At 41.8% G+C, this 16,985-nt stretch overlaps 1 protein-coding gene across 1 annotated transcript in view; it reads left to right on the forward strand.

Annotated features, from left to right (window-relative positions):
- Positions 1-16,985, forward strand: part of LOC144762934 (xanthine dehydrogenase/oxidase-like) — a 575,825-nt gene that overhangs the window by 378,419 nt on the left and 180,421 nt on the right. Inside the window, exons 25-26 of the mRNA XM_078648235.1 lie at positions 1,403-1,594; positions 4,769-4,914. Of these exons, the coding sequence (XP_078504361.1) occupies positions 1,403-1,594; positions 4,769-4,914 (338 nt within the window). The remainder of the gene's footprint in view (positions 1-1,402; positions 1,595-4,768; positions 4,915-16,985) is intronic.

The raw sequence follows: 16,985 nt of genomic DNA on the forward strand, positions 1-16,985 counted from the left end.
AGGCATTCCCGGCACATTATTCACAGACAATGGTGTTCAATTCACTTCCGATGAAATGAAACAATTTATGACCACATTATCCATAGCTCATCTCAAATCACCACTCTACTGTCCAAAAGCTAATGGATTGGTAGAAAGAGCCAACAGAATGATAAAAGACACTATCCAATTAGCTTAGGCATCTCATGAACCTGTGGAAGAAGCCAAAAGACAGATGCTATGGTCATATCACATCACACCAAATGCTGTTTCGAATGTTTCTTCTTTTGTTTCCCTTAAAGGGAGAAATCCTGGATCCAAACTTACACCCAATTGGCTCAATGGGGGGTGTCCAGATTGGAAAAAGCTGAACAACATCAACAAGACTACAAATCCAGATACGATAAAAAAAAAATGGGGTACAGTCAACAAGGATTTGCAGGTAGGCCAATGGGTGGTCATAAAAAGGCCTAATGTACTTCGAGCCAAAGTTTCATCATTTTCCAAACCTATAAGAGTAAAACGTGTCAATATTAACTCTGTTGTTTTGGAAGACGGGAGCACCTGGAGCATGGGCAATGTAGCTTGCTACTCCAAGGTACTCTCCTCATTGTCCTCCAGTGATGAAAGTCAAAATGAGCCATCCTCCATCTCACAAGGCTCTAAAGAATTCAGAAGTCGCTGACCTCCAGTCTGGATGGCGGATTACAAAATGTAACCCTTTATATTTTCAGGTCTCATTGCATTATTTTTCTCTTTGTTACCGTTATCACTTTCACCGTGTTATCTTTAGTTTTCCCTTATTCAAAGGGAGATGTGAAGTAACTAGTGCTTTTCCTATTGCCTTTACCTCTTCCCTCCTCTTGATTTATTCCTCCCTTCCTTCCTCTCCTTCCTCCTTTCCCCCCTCCTCCTCTCCTCCCAGTAGTACATTCCATTCTAGTAGAATGTTGGTGTGAAGGTCACCCTAGAATGCTGGTGACTACACTTGCGAGTTTGTACGTGAGGATCTAGACTGAATAAACATCCTTCTTCTCTTCAAGTTGTGTGGGGGTGTTATTCTTAACAATGTGTTTTTGTACCTTGGTAAATGTGCCTCTTTCCAGAAAATTCTCCACTCGTACTTACAATGTGATGATGTTATTTATTTTTTTACATTGGTTTGTTATAGCACCGCTTCAAGAACTTTACATGTAACATTAACTGCTAAAGTTAATTCTATTACTAGTTGGTAACTGTCTTTTGCATGTATTTCAGTTACAATGGCATATTGGTTATACTATTACTTTCTATTTCTTTTTAAGCTAGACATATATTCAGTTGTGGGATTTCTGTCTCTCTGTATGCATGAGATTCAAAGTATCCGTTTCGCATACTATAATATTATATAATAAATATCTCTTTGTTTTGTTTGACTCACCAGGTCATGAACAAAACTTTGAACTGCATGGATAATGCATACTACATTCCCACTATCAGAGGTGTGGGCTACTTGTGTAAGACAAATTTGCCCTCCAACACAGCCTTCCGAGGCTTTGGTGGCCCCCAGGGGATGATGCTCATTGAGACCTTAATGGACGACATCGTGCGGACATGTGGGTTGCCGGCAGAGCAGGTACAGTACAACACAGTACAAGACAAGAGACATATGATGCTCATTGAACAAGGTTAAACATATGCAACCACACTCTCAAAGTGGAAAACAAGTGACCAGCAAATATATACACAAAAAGTATTTAGTACATGGGACCAATATTCCCATCACCTTCAATACCTATAAGCCCAATGCATCTGTTGTCACTTTGCTCTGCAAAGCTGCCGCAAAACAACATGATATAGAATTCTTTAAAAAAACTCTTATGGGACATTGACCTTTGCAGGCCATACATTCAAAGACTGTGCATCATCACAGAGTAAGCTTCTCAACCTCATTCTTCTTGAAGAGGGAAGTTTGCAGAGTCTTGCTTATCCATGTGCAGAGCAATAATAGCAAAAGCAGTTTGAAGCTTATGGAACACAGTAAGAAAATTGCACAGTATTCACCAGCTGTCCCTGATTGAGGGAAATGTCTAACACAATGTGTCCTGTTTTGTAATGTGCTACTATGCAAGAGTTATCCACCACAATTGTCCTGTATCTCTCTTTCTGTAAGAGATCTCACTCCTGGTGGAGGAAGACCAGTTTTGTTAAGAAGTAATTATTCACACAAAGGCCCTCATTACGAGTGGCCATAGGTTAGGTATTATTTATATCACACCTGATAATTGATGATGCAGAGGGTCTGTTATGTATTGTGTGTGATAAACAGCGCCTACTATGAATTTTCCACCTAAAATGGGCAGAGAGCATGCAGTCTTTGGTGCTTACCACACCAAAATATTTATGTCCCAGCATTTGACAGGCCTTTTCCTCCCTTTAAACTCTGGCAAGTCAGACCTGCCAACATTTAACGGGGGATGCAGTTATTGCATGCAGTAAGTTTTAGGTGCGATAAAATACGCAAATTTATAATTCCAATATGTTCGGCAACAAGAGGCATATCAAATATTAGAAATTATTGGGCCACTCCACAAAAATGACAACATCCGGTTCACACACCAGAAGGCTTTTCTGATGTGGTAAAATTGCATAGTCAATACACTAAATAGATCTTTATTCAGTGTACAATTAATCATACTACCCAGATGGTGAAATTCTGTGTGGCAGAACCCAGAAGAGAATACAGCACATTAGAATCAGAATTCCAGTCGGGGAATAGATATTTCAGCACAGCAATGAGCATATGGTTTCTATGTTGCTTGCTGTGAAAATAAGGACAATAAAGCAGTGAGAAAAGACCACCAAATGCAAATTAAACATTTACAAGTATGCACGAGAAGTCTGGCAAATTCAAAAATACAAACAAAAAAAAGAAACACTACAGACCTGGTTCAAGATAATGAATGTGTATACATTCAGTTCAATCAACCTTTGACCCATACTAGGACAAAAGTATATGAGGAATTAAAAATCAACTAACTGAGAGAAAAGATAAGTTTACATGACACTGGACCAGAAGTGAGACACTTATTAAATTCCTTCGTTTTATAGACAGCGATCCCTAAATAGACCCAACATTGATCAATAATTGCTATAATGTTTAAAACACATATGAAAATTCTTAAGTCATAGGTGTCAACGTCTCTTTGTAAGAATGAGAGTGTGGCAATCGACTTCTTTGATCTCTTTTGCATTTGATGTCCTGACCATCACTTTGAACAATCTCCTGGAAATGCCAAGTAGTCTAATCTCTAAGTTCAAACTATGTACAGACGAGTTGCATAAAATAGACAAACATTTAACCAGGGCTTGAAAAATCCCAAAAATTATACTAGGTCTGCAGGACTAGTACCTTAAAAAATGTCCTCGACCTAACTGCAACCTACTTGACCTCCGTCTCTGAAAGCGGAGCAAATGTGACAAGATAACAAGATTTAAAGGCATCTTTATTGCTCATTAATTTTGTGAGCAATAAAAATGTCTTTAAATCTTGTTATCTTGTCACATTTGTTCCGTTTTCATAGACAGAGGACAAAAGTTGGTTCGTTTTCCTACTCGCCAGAAAGGGCGAGTAGGACCTAAAAACAGCTCGACCTTGTTAAATTTAGCTTGACTATGCGAGCGGTCGAGTGGAATTTTCGAGCCCTGATTTAACATAGGTGCATGAATTGTGCAAAAATGTATAGTTGTTAATTTTCTGACACTTTCAAGCCAGAATAATATATAGCACTTTTATATAGCACTGCTGCTGTTTTTATGTGTTGCACAGAACATGTGTTACTATTGCCCAACTCAATGATATTCCGTTCGCCCTTCTAATTTGGATGAAAAGTTGAGTTGTCTTTCCCAGGATTCAAACTTATGATCTGCATGTCACATCACCTGTAAGCAGTAAGCATGTAACTCATCGAGCCCTCTAACAGATTGGGCCCGATTGACAGAATGAATTTAAGACTAAATCCTAAACTTACTACTATTTGGTATTCACAGAATGCACTTACTACTTTCGGGATTCACAGAGTGAACTTACTACTTTCGGGATTCACAGAATAAACTTACTACTTTCGGTATTCACAGAATAGATTTAAGACTACTAACTCTAAGTCCGAAATCGGGGAGTAAATTCTGGCCCGGAGGCAGAGCTTCCGGCTTGGGGGCGGGGCTTGCGACCCGGAGGCGGAGCTTCCGGCTCAGAGGTGGGGATTTTTGCCATGCTGAAATCTCCAACTCTGGGCCGCAAGCTCCGACTCTGGGCCGGAAGCTCCGCCTCCGGGCCGCAAGCTCCGCCCCCAAGCCGGAAGCTCCGCCTCCGGGCCGGAATTTACTCCCCGATTTCGGACTTAGAGTTAGTAGTCTTAAATCTATTCTGTGAATACCGAAAGTAGTAAGTTTATTCTGTGAATCCCGAAAGTAGTAAGTTCACTCTGTGAATCCCGAAAGTAGTAAGTGCATTCTGTGAATACCAAATAGTAGTAAATTTAGGATTTAGTCTTAAGTTCATTCTGTGAATCGGGCCCATTGTTTTTTTCTACTTGCTTTGGCTTTATTCACCTCATCAACATTGAGCTATGGTATGTCATATAGCCTAGTACATTCTATTCATTGCACCCAATGGTACACCAGGCAAGAAGATTCCATGTATATACATTCTCTACAAATGATATTTCAGTTTGAGCAGTAAGGAAGATACATCTTCAAAAATACTTTTACTGAACTGTTTTGTTATGCTATGTTTATATTGTATATTCAGGTCCGAAGGCTGAATCTGTACAATGAAGGAGATTATACTTACTTCAACCAAAAGATTGAGGAGCTGACTGTGCACAGATGCTGGGAAGAGTGTCTGCAGAGCTCAAATTATCATCAGCGAGTAACCCAAACTGAAGAATTCAACAGGTAAGCATTGGCAAACTAACATCAACTTACCAAGATAAGAATAAGATTCCTCATAGCTATATTAAAATGATTATGTAGTTTTTGTTCACACCAGGAAAACATCTTGTAAAAGACCATTTTTGGATCCAGCACTTTTTTATCTACTATATGTTGTTGTCGTGACTTAAGACCACGAATAGTGATATTAGGGTAGAGAGCACTCAACATCTAGGTTACTTATCCAAAACATATACTGGCACATGCATCAAGCTAGGATTTTGCAAGTCCTTAATTGCGAATATTAAGGATTCGCAATTAAGGACTCGCAAAAGCCTATGCAGGTAGGAATCGCTATAATCATAGCGATTCCTACACATTCCTTATTTGCAACTTGCAAATTGTTAGTCGCAAATAGGGAATAGCTTCCCATTCATTCCTATGGACCTATAGGCCCATAGGAATGAATGGGAAATTGCAAGCGCAATTTACGAGTACCAATACGTACTCACAAATTGCGCATGCAATTTCAGGGTGCAAGGGTGTCAAAAAGACACCCTGTTGCACCCCTTGAATTGGCCTGCGCACATATGTTGCGCACACACATGCCCTAGGGCAAAAGTGCTTTTTTCAAAGGTTTTGCAAATTGCCATGAAGTTCAACTTCATGGTAATTTGTCCCCCCTATTAGCGAAATCGCTAATTTTTTCACTTTAATGCATTGCATTTAAGGAATCTCAATTTGGGATTACTTAAATGCAATGACAATTTAAGTAATCGCAATTTAGAGATTAATTAAATTGCAAATTTTGCACTTGGGATGATGCATCCCAAATGCAAAAATACCAGTCACAAAGAGGCAAATTCTGAGAATCTGGCCGTTTGCGACCGTTTTTTCCTTTGATGCATGTGCCTATATGTCGTTCATTAACAGCTGTTCTAACAACAAGAAAAGTAAACCTCACAAGCATTGATTTATCATACGTATATATGAAGTATGCATGTTCATTTAATCTTGACATTTTACCTGTCAGAAACTCACAGGTTATTTTGTAACAAACCCTGCACACTATTCTAGATCTATACAATATTTGTAGCATCGCCTGATGTATCATTGTAACAAGAGACAAGATACTAATTACACGCAATAACCTACAGACTAGAATAAAAATAGAAATGAAGACATTATATTTGTCATTTAAATTTAAAAACTATTCAAATATTTGTTTTATTTCATAGCACTATTCCTCTATTGTCACCCGATTTAGTTCAAGTCAGGTGATGATACTATTATTAACCTAAGGCTTATAATACATAAAAATACTATTATTAACCCAAGGCATATAAAACACACACTCACGTAGAGTGCTTAAACACTTATTAAAAGTAGAATTATAAAAATGAACAGTGGAAGCATACAAGTGATGCACCTATGCTCCAGGGGAGGGACAAACACATGAAGAAGGAAGGAATCCTACTACAGCTGACCTATACCTTCAGGCCTCATCCTGTACCCCCAGCCATCACCTACAATCAGTCGTTTACAGCCCAATGTATTAGAAAAGTCTCTGGTACTTCTAAAGAAAGACTGTCTTCTCTTTCCTCTCTGTAGCATCTGATGCTCCTCCTTCCTGTCTAGAAGATGCCAGCATACAGATAAGGTGACTAGAGAAAGCAACCTCGCCACCATCTTGTGCTCTGGTCCAGGCTGTGTGCTTCCATAATGGAACCTGTAGGCATGTATCACTCATGCACAATACACTACTAGTCTCAACAAATACGCTCACATACAACTCACGGAGTATCGGCGTTCAGTATTATGTATCCATTATGAGCAGCAGAACTTACGATAAATGGGTCTTCAAGCATGCGTCTCAGGTAAAAAGATTGTCACTACAGTTCCCCAGCCATGGTACTCTGCCACCACCGTGCTTCATGCATGAAACCGGGACAGTAGTTCTGTAGTAGGGGATCTCTGTGTGTAGTCATAATCATGTGAATAGTCCCGCCCATGTGCATGGAACCCAGAGCCCTTCATTAGATATATAGTCTCTTAAGGTGTCTTCCACTGCAGTCCTGCATAGACACTTAGGAGATAATACAAGACAATAATGCAGCCTGAAAACACCAGGCTACTCTGGCCATTACTTCATCCTGAATTGAAAAGGATAGCCAGGTAACAGTCAAATTTAACAATTTTACTAAGTTTCACACATCGACGTCGAAGTATAGTGATGCTCGACGTCGAAGTTGCTGCTCGACGTCGAAGTGAAGTCGACGTCGGGGTGAAGTGATGTTCGCCACCGTAGTGACGTTTGACATCGTGGTGATGGTCGATGTCGTAGAGACGGTCGATGTCATAGTGTTGGTGACGTTGTAGTGATGTCAACGTCATGGGTGTCTAGAAAAATAATAATAATAATAATTTTGATGTCGAGGGGTCTTTACCGGCACTCGACATCTAGGTCCTGTTCCAGGCCTCGCTCCATGGTAAGCCTATCATCGTTGGCGGGGACTTTGTGTTCCTGGCAACGTCGACTCTCGACACCGAGCACTGGATCTACGTCAAGAAACCCTTCTGATGGGGAGTTTGAGTCTATTTACACGTGGTCCGCTCGTAAGCGAGGGGCAATGGTCTCTTCACTTTGTTTGGAGTGTTCGCGTATCTACTCACCATCTAGGTTGCCTCCTGCTCTGCCCCCACTGGTGATACCACCGGGGATGCCTCAGAATTCTCTCCGGCCCCTCTCCCATTCACTGCCTCAGGGGCCTTTGGCCCTTCAGCCTGCGACCCCCCGTGGAACCTTGATCACCTAGAACGAGGTCTCATTTTGGGGTGTCGGTCGCATGGGCGCCGCTGTCTTCCATTAGGTCCCGTCGTCATCATTATGGAAGGTCTCGGTTCAGGCATGCCAGGGATGCATCGTCCACGAGTACGGGGAGGTGCTCTCCTACTCTTACAAATTTCCACCTTAACAGGTTATTCACTGGTTGGTGGTACTTGACTTTCGTCCACTGCCGCCTGAAAGGAGGTTCTGGCTTTGAAACTCCCTGTGCAGTCGACATCTGTGATGTTAAATACTCTACAAATAAAACAGAAAAAAAAGATAAAGAATGAACAATTTTCTTTCGTCCACTGCTTCCGTTGGTGCCAGGTTTGGATAACCGGCAATAGTGCTGTTTGATTTTTCCGGAGTCGGACCCTTCCTTCCTCTGGTTGGACCCTACTCCTGACTTTGTCACAGAGATGGCGGCGTGCAAACAGCATGCTGTGGCCCGCTCTTGCTGGGCCGTTGTGATAGATCCCTGTGTGAGTTCCTTCACCAATTTGTGGATCTCCTGCCCAGAGACAGTAGGAAAGCCTTACGGGAGATAGTCTATAGGGCCTGATGGTTTCGGATCTAATCATTGGCACTGCAGCGGATATTTCGCTCCTGGTGACCCCTGGGTATTGCCATGGTTTTGGTCTACAGCGACATACTTATATTCATCTGACATCTCTGCAACCTGCGGCACAGCAGTGTGTTTCTAATCTCCTGTTCTCTGGCGCAACTCTTTGGCTCCCATGCGGATAGCGAGGTGGCCCGCATGAAGTCTGAAGCGGAGACTTTGAAGGCTGTAGGTTTGGAGAAGCATGGAGAACTGCTTCAGGCCTTCCGCCCTTTCTAGAGGCGTTTTTCCTCCCAGCTTTTTTCTGCAGTCTTGGACCGCCATTGAATAATTCAGGACAAGTGGGTGCTGCATCTTGTGCGCAGTGGATACGCAATTAAACCAGTTCTCTTCCATCAATCCTTCCAACTCGGTCACGCTGCATACGCGAGTTGTAGAAGGAGGGCGACACCCTCTTCCAGTCAGGGAAGATAGAATCGGCTCCTCTGGAACAGAAAGGAACGGGATGGTACTCACTGTTCCTTCTAGTGTGCAAGAGAGACATGACCGAGTTAAGACCCGTGTTTGACTTGCGACAAGCCAACACGTGGGTTCAAAGAGTAAAAATTCCGGTGGCTGTCCTTGCATTAGATTCCCCTCAACTTCATCAGGGAGGCTGGCTATGTGCAGGACACAGATTCTCACTTACCTATAGCGGGGAAATGTTACAAGTTCCTGCTTTTCACAGTGGGCAACGACCATTATCATTACTTCCTGCCGCCTTTCAGCCTGAAGTCAGCACCTAGGAATTTTCAATAAGCAATGACGTAGTGGCTGTACATCTGAGAGGGAACAGTGTCTTCGTCTATCCGTATCTGGATGACTGGTTGATCAAGGCAGCTACTTTCAGGAAGTGTGCCTGCATTTCAATCAGACTTTCAATCTCTTACTTCATTTGGGTCTCCGCATCAACCTCGCGAGGTCTGTCTCGGCTACTGTACCCTGTCTACAGCACCTCGAAGCCACTATCGATGCATGCACAACAAATGTGTGTCCTTCGGAGGAGAGACGCTCTTCAATCCTTCGGAAGGCTCAAGATCAATGCACGCCTCCATTTGAGACCCCTGCAGAGATGTCTGGAGGACCAGTGGACCAGACACTGGGGGTTTGGGAAGACTGGATTCAGCTGTCACGAACAGCTCTGAAGTCCATCCATTGGTGGTGTTCTCCACGAAATCCCTTCTGGGGGATTCCCTTCCGCAATGAGATGCCCATGCAACCCTTAGTGCTGGTGGCTTCGCTAGATGGCTGGGGTGCGCATTCTGACCATCTTCGGATATAGGGAACATGGTCCCCGAATGAGACCAGGTTCCACATCGTCTTCATGGAACTTCGAGCAGTCCTGATGTCGCTAACGCCATCCAGCCGTTGTTTTCAAACCTGCTTCCTGCTTGTCCAGATGGTCAGTACAACGTCACTGTACTGCACCAACAAGCTGGGGGGATCCAGTTCTCGAGTTTTGTCTCGGGTATCCCAGACAATCTGGCTTTGGCTGTTAGCCATGAGCCTGACCAGCATGGCAATTCACCTTCCCTGTGTTCACAATGCTCAGGCAGGCGCTCTCGACTGACTCCGTCGCGTAACCCACTCATGGGTCTTGCACGACGTAATGGTGCATGACATATTCGAAGGATGAGATACTACGTGAGTCGTCTGGTTCTCTGCCGAAGGAAACAGCAAATGCTGCTACTTCACCTTCAGGTTATGCCACCCAGGGATTCTGGGTTAGGCTCTGTAGTTCGATTGGTCAGGCGTTTTTTTTTCTCTCCACTTGTCCGCCAATTTTCCTGATGCAGACGGTGCTGATCAAGTTCTCTCTCTTATGGGCCTAGATGGTCCCCGTGACTTCGGAGTGGCCTCGTCTGTGGTGGTTCACAGACTCAATTCACCAGTCTCTTCTGCCATTTTCTCCGTCTTTCATCCAGGCTGGACCTTCTAAAGTAGTTTGGCGTACAGAGGGTGCACTCCGGCCTCTTGTTGCATTTAGCGGCAGGGCTCCTGAACTCGTATAGTGCGGACATTTGAATCTCTGTCAGGCCTGTATGGAGATTTAAATTTTTTTTAAAAGGGATGACGGTCAAGCTTCCATCTACACGCATGTCCTATGCACATAAGAGAACAAATTTTGCATCTGGTGTTTTTTTTAAGGACTGGGACTCGGCCTCCTGTAAGGAAGATGTCCTCCTTCCTTACTTACTGCTCTTGGCTCGATATGGTTTTCATGGTCATTTCATAGAAGTTCATCTGGCAGTTTTTGACTGCTTATAGGAAATGTCCTTCACAAAATTTTGTTTGAAAATCCCAGTCATAGGAGATTTTCTTGATGGCTTGACGGAAGAGTTTCCTCCCATTCGGCGCCCTTCGCCTTCCTGGGTATTGCATGCAGTCCTGTCACAACTGATGAAGGAATCCTTTGAACCCTACCGTAGGGTTTTTCCTCAGCATCTGTCCTGGAAGTCGGCTTTCATTACGGCCGTAACCTCTGCCCACAGGGTCAGCGTGTTTTCAGGCTTATGTTGTACAGAACCTTATACGGTTTTCATTCCTCTAGGGTAGTTATGAGAACTCCATCTTCGTTCCTTCCAAAAGTTGTGTCAGAGTTTTATGTAACAAGTACTGTTACACTGCCTGCCATCTTTTGTTGTCAGAATCCCTCTTCTCCCGCTGAGGGAGCTTCCTTCCCGGATGTTGAGAGGGTCTTGTAATTCTCTTTTGGACAGGAATTACGATATCCATAGTTCAGAACAGCTATCTGTAATTTATGGCTTGATCTGAACTGGTATAGCTACCTCTGAACTATCTGTTTCTGGGTTGCTTGGTTTCCTGTATTCAGCTGTGTAATCAGAAAGCTGACAAGCAGTTGCTTAGTGAGCCTAGGGCTCATCTTTCCTGAGGTAAAGCAGCTGCTGCGCCTTTCCTTCGTAGTGTACCTATTTTGGAATGCTGTAAGGCTGCCACTTGGAAGTCAGTCCATAACTTTGCTAAACACTACTGCCTGGACTCTGATGCCAGGGCAGATGCTCAGGTTGGGCAAGCTTCACTGCAGATTCTCTTTGCACCTTAGGGGTGTGTTTTTTTCTTCCACCACTGGGGTTGTTTTTTTGGGATGGGCTTGCCATTCTATTCACATGATTATGACTATACACAGAGATCCCCCTACTACAGAAGGAATAGTTTCTTTTCTGTAACTCCAGTTCTGTAGTAGGGGTATCTCTGTGATAGTCATAAGCAACCTGCCCTCCTCCCCGGTGGATGAATCGATGATATCCTGATGCACCAGGCCTTTCTTTATTCGCCTTCAAAAAGAACTGAAAGTAACTGACCTTTGGCTGTGCATCATGGGTTACCGAGTGTCTCTGGAAGGATTTTTAAAGGCACGGTATCCATTTGCAGACGTATAATTGCAGCCTATGAGGCTTGTCTGTCCAACCCTTCATCTCTTTCATGAAAAAGGGATTTTTGTGAAGGGGAGTTTCTCTATGTGCGAAACTTAGTAAAATTGTTAAATTTGACTGTTACCTGGCTATCCTTTTTAATTCAGGATGAAGTAATGGCCAGATTAGGTGTGCAAAACAAGGACTCCCTGAACAGTAAATTGTTCAATTCCTATGACAGGGAAAATAAATTCAAATAAAAAATAACTCCTAGGCAATCAATCATGGAAACAAGTAGGTCAGGGAAAGTAATGGCCAGAGTAGCCTGGTGTTTTCAGGTTGCATTATTGTCTTTTATTATCTCGTGAGTGTCTATGAAGTACTGCAGTGGAAGACACCTTAAGAGACTATATATCTATTGAAGTGCTCCGGGTTCCACACACATGGGCGGGACTATTCACATGATTATGACTATCACAGAGATACCCCTACTACAGAACTGGAGTTACAGGTAAGAAACTACTCCTTCCATTTCACTATGTGGGTGCACAGTGCACCCCTCCTGGTTCAGGACAAGTCCATAAGTTGCCCTTGGAGACAGCACTTCAGAGCTTCTTTGTGGAGGTGAGGATGAGCCATTGACACCTTTAAGCAAGTGATAAAACCTATGTTTGTATGGGCATTCCCTTCCTAGAAAGAGGTCCTTTCTGTCATGCTGACCTATACTTATGGGTCATGATTTATGCTGCTAGGAATGCTGTATGTTTTGATGGGAGTCTTGATATAGGTCTCTCGGATGATAGGTTGGTGAAAGGGCAGGGTGGAACTCTTGTATTCTCTACCCCCTATTAGCACCAGTAAACAAGGTGGATGGAATAAGCAGTTTTCGAAATTCTGTTGTCGTGTCTTAAGGGCTCTTGACTTTTTTCATATTAATTGAGCAGAAGATGCTACAAAAGTGTTGCAGTGCTTTATGAGCTCCTGATTTCTAGTTATTTTGGATGTACAGGCTGAGTTAACATTTTAGGTTGCTGCATCACAGTAAGGGTACTTACAGTAGGAGAGCTCTGGTAATTGCATCGTAAAATCAACAAGCACCAGGCATGCCTTTGATGGGTACTTGTCAGTGCAAATTCCTCACCTTAAGACTATCTGAAGGTGCAAGACTTGATTTGGAGAATTTTCTCAGAAGTACTCTTGTTTGCCAATATGTGGTGCCATGTGGCTCCAAAGTGACTCAGTACCACCCAGAAAGTGACCGTGGCAAAACAACATATAGGCATCACCAGCACTCACAGATGTAATTTATTTTCTTCCTGAGCAGATCAAGACATCTCCTCTAAACTTTGTCCATTTTCTGATGACTTTATAACATTTTTGTTCAGATAGTATGCCAGAGACAATGTCTTGCCCAAAAACAGCAGAATTCAATCTGTGCAATGACTGCAGGAAGCAGATCATGCTAAAGGACACCCACAATGTGTATCTTTGGTCCTTAGGCCCCAGTCATGACTCAAAGTTGTGTGATAAATATGCCCTCATGCACCAGAAGTCAATCCAGGAAAGGAACATGAAACTCTTCTTTGGTTTTCTTTAAAGTTTAAAGTTTATTAACAGAAATAGTAGAGAATACATATGAAGGACAATAATAAACATTAAATATCAAAAATACAAAATAATTACTACTAAAGGGGGAGGGACGAGAGAGGGAAAGGGAAGGGAGGGAACATCTTAATAAAACAGTACAAGTAAGAAAATTACCTGAATCACAAACCTTAATACATCAACAAGAATCAATAATAAGTAACCTGTAAAGCATAAATTCCAAATTTGCAATAATTAAAAAGATAAAAGAAGTAAAAACAAGAAATAAAACTGGAAATGTAAAGACAACAAAAATGTCATGGAGGTTTTCGAACTTCATCTGAGGTATTAGGTAAAATGGCCGAAGATGAAGCTATGGTTGTTAGATACGAGGATAAGGGGAGCCATAAAAGATCCCTTTTAATGGCTAAAGATACAGGAGTAACATTATTTGTGTCCAATCTATGATGAAAACAAACAGCATTCCCCCAAGCTTTGAAAGTAACTTTGTCAGCCTGCTTCCAATTTGAGGATATTAAATGAAATGCAATTACAAGCAGCTAGTCAAATAATGAGGGAGTCAGGGTAGAGTGTGGCCAAGAAAGTGATAGAGAACCCAAAAAGATGTTGGAAATGGAAAAATTAATCTGGGTGTTGAAAATGTCATTTATTTGGGACCAAACCAAGAGCTAAAAACAGGAAAGAAAGGGGCAATCAAAAAGCATGTGTTTTAGATCAGCTGAAGGAGCTTTACAGGACCAACAGATGGAGGAAAAATCAGTGGAAAAGGAGGCTAATTTCATTGGGGTGAAAAGGAGACGTTTGTAAATAAAATAAAGAGTCTGAGAAGTATTAGCGGCTCTTGCCGTTTTATGGATTTTTAACCACAATTTGTCCCAAAAAGGAATAGGCCAACATTCAGAAAGTTCTTTTTCCCAGGCCAATTCAGACTTCACCTTGACCCTGTCAGAGGAGAAGAACGAAGATCTATAAAGAGAAGAAGCCGGTGTAGTGACAGATAATAAAGGGAAAAGAGTAGAACATCTGGTAGGAATATTGGGCTCGGATGGTAAAGAAAGAAGATATTGTGAAAGAGGAGGAAGGAGCAAGTCATACTGAGATTTACAGGAGAAGGTAAAGAGAATTTTAATTGATGATCTGAGAAGGATAAAGGCGAATTTTGAGACACCAATTGTGAAATCCAGAATAAACCCTTGAGTCTCCAAGTTTTCCAATAGATAGTCCGGCCTTTGATGCGTAATAAGTGATTATGCCAGATAGGTTGTTGATCCAACGAGATAAAAGAAGGATAAGAGGATGGAAGAAGAGCAATCAGTAATTTACATGTATAAGAGATAACTAAAGGACATAGAGAAGAGATATTATTAGTAAAAGGAAGAACTTCATTAAAATGGAAAGGAGCTATAAAGTGTTTTTCAATGGTCAACCAAAGAGGAGGATGAACACAGTGATCTGGAGAAAGCCATCTAGAGGACTGACTCAGAGAAAAAGCATAATGATACGCTTTGAAGTCAGGAAATTTGAGGCCACCAGAAGTTTTATCCGCTTTAAAGGCATTAAGAGATATGCGAGGAGATTTATTCTTCCAAAGAAATTTATTTAATATTTAATCAATTTTTTTTAAATAAAAACCAGGAATGTGCACTGGGATCATAGATAGGAGATAAAGAATTAGTGGAGAGAGCATCATTTTAATAGAATCTAGGCGACCCCAACAGCAGAGGAAAAGGGGAGGCCAGCGATCAATAGATGCAGAGAAATTTTTGGAAAGAACATCGAAGTTTTCCTTTAAGGTATCTGGAATAGTAGGAGAAAACCATAATCCTAAATATTTAATCTTGGAGGATTTCCAAGAGAAACCAGTAGAGACAAAATCTTGTTTCAAACAAAGAACATTTAAAGGAAGAATTTCACATTTATCCAAATTAAGACCGTATCCAGATAATTGAGAAAAAGTATCAACTTGAGAAAGAAAAGCTGGAAGAGAGATAGAGGGATTTGAACAATATAGAAGAATGTCATCAGCGTAAACAGACATTTTAACATGTGTAGTATCGATTTTAAACCCAGTAATCCTGTTATCCAATCGGATTCTTATTAAAAAAGGTTCTAAAGCAACACTAAATAAAAGAGGAGATAAGGGACAACCTTGACGAACCCCTCTGAAAAGAGAAAAAGAATCAGATGTTTTCCCGTTAACATAAATAGAGGCCTTAGGACCAGAATACAATAGGGAGATAAGAGAAATCAATTTAGCAGGGAACCCAATCCACTTAAGTGCCTGCAACATAAAATCCCATCCAATCCTGTCAAAAGCCTTCTCAGCGTCCAATGCTATCGCAGCAATGGGATAATCAAGGGAAGAGGCTTTACTTAAGATATTAAAGAAAAATCTAGAATTGTCTGAGGATAAGCGACCTTTGACAAAGCCCGACTGTTCGGGGCCAATAATATTGGGTAAAATGGAATCGATACGAAGAGCAAGAATCTTTGCAAAAATCTTATAGTCTAAATTAACTAAGGAAATAGGACGGTAATTTTTACAAAAAGAGGGATCTTTATTCTCTCTGGGAAATAAACAGATTACGTCATCTTGAAAAGATCCTGAGGAGGACCCTTCCGAAATAAAAAAGTGTAAAGTAGTAAGAGATGAGGAAGAAGTATAGATGCGAAATGAGAGTAAAATTTAATGGTAAAACCATCCGGACCTGGTGCTTTGCCTCTTTTTAGAACCGACATAGCATGTTTAATTTTGGACAAAGTAATATCCGATTCTAGTGGGACAAAATCAGTATCATGCGTATGAGGAGAAGGTATCGATTGAAAGAAAGAAGAGAGTTCAGTAGAGGATGGTTGGTGCTCTGGCGTATACAATTTTTTATAGAAAGAAACAAATTTATTTAAAATATCAGTATCTTTAACCCCTCCCATGCTGGTGACGGTACCGCTCCGTCACCAGCCTCGGTCGCGCTGTGCTGGTGACGGAGCGGTTCCGTCACGGCCCGCTCGTTGCGCCTGCGCGGCGCGTTCTATTGAGCGGGTGGGGCCATGACGGAACCGCTCCGTCACAAGCACAGCGCGCCCGAGGCTCGTGACGGAGCGGTTCTGTCACGAGCATGGGAGCGCCGCGCGCCTCTCCCCTAGCACTGCGGCGGAATTTTCACCACAGCAAAGGGGTTAAAGAACAAATCTCCAGCATTATTACGAATGGATTCAATTTTAGCTCGTTCCCGACTAATTTTTAAGTAATTGGCAAGTAGATTGCCCATCCTATTCTGACCACCGTAATAACGGGCACTGCTTTTTAAAAGGTAAGAGGATGCAGCTTCTGTAGAGGATTTATTAAATGACATTTTTGCCTCAATAAGATTTTTTAAAGAAGTTTCAGAAGATGAGCGATAATAATCATATTCAAGTATTTTAATTTTTGCCAATATTTGAGCATTTTTAGCTTCAAAAAATTTCTTCTTAGGCGAAACAAAATTGATTATAAAACCCCTAGCTGCCGCCTTAAATGAGTCCCAAACCATTACTGGGGAGGATTCTGGAGTGGAATTAATAGAAAAGAATTCAGAAGCAAAAGAGGTGAATTGGCCTGTGAAATTGGGATCTGATAATAAAGAATTATTAAAACGCCATCTACCAGCATTGGGAGAAAATGGTAGCAAATCAAAATCAACAAAAACTG

This window comes from Lissotriton helveticus, chromosome 6 (genome assembly GCF_964261635.1).
Source record: "Lissotriton helveticus chromosome 6, aLisHel1.1, whole genome shotgun sequence".
Lineage (NCBI taxonomy): Eukaryota > Metazoa > Chordata > Amphibia > Caudata > Salamandridae > Lissotriton > Lissotriton helveticus.